We start from the raw sequence: 4134 nt of genomic DNA, 5'->3' as shown, positions 1-4134 counted from the left end.
GCTCCTGCGGTGATATAAGAAAAGATTGTGAGTTATTCTTATGATTTGGGACTACGAGGCAGCACTTCGGTAGTGGCCCTTGTTGATCCTTTCACTATTTGCTGTATTTGGCCTTGGGTTGTTTGTTTCCCCTGCATATTAATTGTTGTCTTTCTTTGTGTTGCACTATTTTCTTTAGTTCTGTGTAGCTAGCCTTGATATACTATTCGTCGTTTCAATTTTATTAATGTCATTATTACACTGCCTACATTTGCTCAGTCGTTTATTTATTTTTAGTATGTCCTGACCTGACCTCGTCACTACTCTATAGAGGTTAGACTTGGTACTTACTGGGTATCGTTGTGATGCACTCATGCTACTCTTCTGCACATTTTTTTATGCAGATCCAGGTAATACTTACCAGTCCAGGCATTAGCTGGGATTCTACTACGGAGACTTCAAGGTATACTTGCCGGCGTCCGCAGGCCTCGGAGTCCCCTTCTATCCCTTTTTATATTTTCCTTCTTTACTAGGCACAATTATATAGGAATGGTTTTGGTATTGTGAGAGAGCTTGTGACTTGTATTACGCCGAGTTTTGGGCTAATATATACACATTTAGCTGTAGAGAATTTCCTTTTATCTATGTTGTTGAGTTTTAATTTTTTTAAAATTACTGTTTCATTCACTTCCGCATGTTTGTTAGGCTTACCTAGTCTTAGAGAATATGTGTCGTTACGACATTGTACGAAGGGTAATTGGGGTCATGACACTTTTCGTCCACTTCTTAATAAAAATATTCCTTTCCATCACCATTTTAGGGTACCACGAAGTTCGCCATAAAACGTTTTCCTAACTTTTTCATCTTATCATAGACGACCGGTGTTTGTACTATTTTAGACATTTAAAAATTTCTCTTAAAAGGTGAAGTTCTTGTTATAATTGTTCATTGGCATTACAGGTTACCGTTCTCGTCAAAATACTTCTACTTTGTCTTTTTGATACTCTCTTCCGCTCAAAAAGATTAACACTTTTTTTCTATTAGTCTGCTTCAGAAAAATTGACATATTTTAATATTTTTTTAATAAGAGACATTTAAAATTACACAAATGCTATGCAGATTTCAGACTCAACGTATCTCAAAAATTATTTTTATTTACTAAAGTTTGTGCTAAACCAATATAAGACAATATTGTTAAAATGGAGAGATTAATAATTTACTTGTTGATAAAATTCATGAAGGCACTCATTTCTTTCCTTTTCTACTGTCATCCATGTCATGTGTGGACCACGATTCACATAGGTACCTCAACTAAGAGATACAGTCTCATGACATAGTATCTTAATACAATGTTGTCAAATTTGATTGGAGGGACGGATATATGATTTAAATTTTGTGGGTTTAATTTTTAATGTTTTTAATTTTGAATTCATTGTTGTTTTAAAGCTATGAGTTCATACCTACCATTTGTTAAAACTTTAATAATTTTTTACACATAAATTTATACTCCGCAGTAAAAATATTCGGTTCAAATAAAACCGACGGGCATACTCTACACTCGCCCTTGCTTGATACCTACTATGTTTCAATTTATTTATGTGGCACTTTTTCGTTTCTTAACATTCAAACGGTATACACGTTGACTAATATTTTAGAATGTATTTTTTTCTATATATTGAAATGGAAGAATTGCAACTTACATTATTTTTTGTTTATTTAAATTTAAATTTTAAAATATTAAGTTGATCTAATCCAATTTAACTTCAAAGACTAGTCAAATTACTCTCTAAAACAAAAAATGTCACATAAATTGGTTTTTTAGTTAAAAATAAGGTGAATAGGAAATTGAGGAAAAAATAAAATTTTGAATTTCCTCCTTTACAAAGGAATATTGTCTCATATTGGAGGAGAAAAGTTCATTTGTTGGCTATATAAATTGCACTTCTTCTAGTTCTTAAAGAATTGAGAAGAAGTCAAGTCTCGCGTCGTGGTAATCGCTCGCTTAGCTTCGGATTTATGATTAATTAATTTTTTTGATCAAACCTATTTGTTAAATATTAAAATTATATTAATATTTTAAAATCTAAATTAACCGATTTTGTAACGGTAAATCAACTTTCCCCTCAAATTTTATTTTCATGTTTTATTTCTTTATAGTTATTTTTCGCGAAAGGCCATCTCAGAGAGTTGCACCTCTTCGTTTGAACCCAACCCGTTGGCTTCCCTCACATTTTCCTTACGAAAATTTTGGAACCTCTTCTTGTTTTTGCATTGTTTTCTTACAAAAACAAAGTAAGGGTGATTTGTTACCGATCTTTGAGTTCGTTGGTCACTAAGGTTTGAAGTACCGCTACACCAGGTGAGGTAATTCGTTCAATCATGAGAGAAAATAATCCTAAACCTCAAGTAATAGGAGATAATTAAATTTCTTAGAAAAACATTGTGATTTTAATGAGTTCGGATTAATTTTTACTTTTCTGCATTCCTGTTTTACGTTGTTTAATTTTCCAAAATATATTATTTTATGAATACAGATTAATAAGAGAGACTACCATATTAAGGTTCATTTCCGCCGGAAGCCCAATAAGTAGTTACTTTGTCTAGTGAACTCCATCTTAAAACCTTGTTAAAATTTTAGAAGTTCAGAAGAAACTTAAACCGAAAACTCTTCGGGGGTCAGAATTTTTGCATGCACGTTTCTAAAATGCAGTGCACTATAGCATCAGATCAAGTATATAACAGATCAAAAATAGCATTAATCTTATATTATTGCCATGTAGTCAAACACATAGGCTTTTTATTTAGTACAAGAGCAATACATTGCTGGGAGTTTAACATGTCAATCTATGCCTTTTTGAACTGAACAGAAAATGGCAGTTCATTGCCCGAGGCAGCCAAACGTCTAATGTCAGCATTGTCACCCTGCTGCTCATAAGAGATGACCAAGTCAGAGCACTTAATCTTGCAAGGAACACACAGGGTAGGGCAGTACACAAACCTGCAAATTTAGGAATTTCTATCGTTAGTTAATCAGAGTTTAATCCGTATATATATATTGCACAAAAAGAATCAAAATTTTGACATATATTCTCTCTATATCATTTTATTGCGGCATACTTAATTGTTTAATATGTCTCGAGAAGAATGACATCTTTCTATATTTAGAAATTATTTTATTCTAAACTTTTTGGTTTTATCATTAATAAAATGTTTATAGCAACCAGATGTCTATATTTTGTTTCTTTCTTAAATTTATGCTCAGTCAAATAACATTACATAATAGGACGCGTGGAATATATACGTATAGATTGAGTAGAAAGCAATGCGTTCAGTTGAACCATTAAACCCGCTCCAAATTCACTTATACATACCTGTAGCCTTTTCCATACGGTTGAATCCTGAACCAGTTCCGTATGTTGTTCAAAATCCCTACTTTCCCTCGACCTACCACGTACTTATACTTCTTGTCCATCTTCCACACAGTAAAATTGGCACAACGTGATGTGGCACTAGGGGAATAGAACTTAACATTTATGGGGTTGTTTTTGAGAATAAGTTCGCCAGTTTTACTAGGGTATGCAGGAAAGAATTCCACAGGACGGCCAAGATGAAGTTCATTAGGGTCTTGGACGATGTCCTGTGGGCAATTTTTAACATTTTTGTCAACAACTCTAGACAAAATAAGGCCACCTCCCGTGCCCCTTAAAATTGGTAGCACAAAGTATCTGAGACCTACTTTGAGAGGATTGCCATCAGTGTCGAGAACTGAAGGATACAAGGCACTGGAAACTTCAGAAGGAAGGATAAGATTTGAAGAAAAATTTGATGAAAAGGCTAAGGGAAGAAACAGTACAATTGAAAGACATAGAATAAGGTTCTTCATTTCAAAGCTTTACTTTCAACTCTCTAAACTCTACTGTTTGATGGTGCAAGAGAGGCTCTATAGAGCTCCAATTTATAGATTCAAGAGGAGCAGGACTGTGTAGAATTACATATAATAAGTACAAAGTAAAGGAAAGTTGGAAAAGAAACAAGTTGACATATATCAATTGGCGTGGTAAATTTCGAAATATTTTCTATCTACATACCCATAGCTTATATTTATTTTGTCTTAAGATGATTAGTTTTGTATTTCGTTATTAGTCAGCTTGACTA

The 4134-nt window shown here is 33.4% G+C and overlaps 1 protein-coding gene across 1 annotated transcript; it reads right to left on the bottom strand.

The window, feature by feature from the left end:
• Window positions 1–2823: 2823 nt before the first annotated feature.
• LOC107816051 (miraculin-like) lies at window positions 2824–3862 on the bottom strand. The gene is made up of 2 exons (NM_001325968.1): window positions 3351–3862; window positions 2824–2977 (listed from the first exon to the last, which is right to left on the bottom strand). Exons 1-2 carry the CDS (start codon window positions 3860–3862, stop codon window positions 2824–2826), a joined length of 666 nt encoding a protein of 221 aa, NP_001312897.1.
• Window positions 3863–4134: the final 272 nt, after the last annotated feature.

This window comes from Nicotiana tabacum, chromosome 19 (genome assembly GCF_000715075.1).
Source record: "Nicotiana tabacum cultivar K326 chromosome 19, ASM71507v2, whole genome shotgun sequence".
NCBI lineage: Eukaryota > Viridiplantae > Streptophyta > Magnoliopsida > Solanales > Solanaceae > Nicotiana > Nicotiana tabacum.
This window is presented reverse-complemented; position numbering and strand designations above follow the sequence as displayed.

Excerpts from the sequence above, each read along its gene's own strand:
- LOC107816051 (NM_001325968.1), bottom strand. The coding sequence starts at position 3,862 with ATGAAGAACCTTATTCTATGTCTTTCAATTGTACTGTTTCTTCCCTTA. Across the intron at positions 2,978-3,350 it reads CCGTATGGAAAAGGCTACAG|GTTTGTGTACTGCCCTACCC; the intron begins GTATGTATAAGT and ends CTAAATTTGCAG.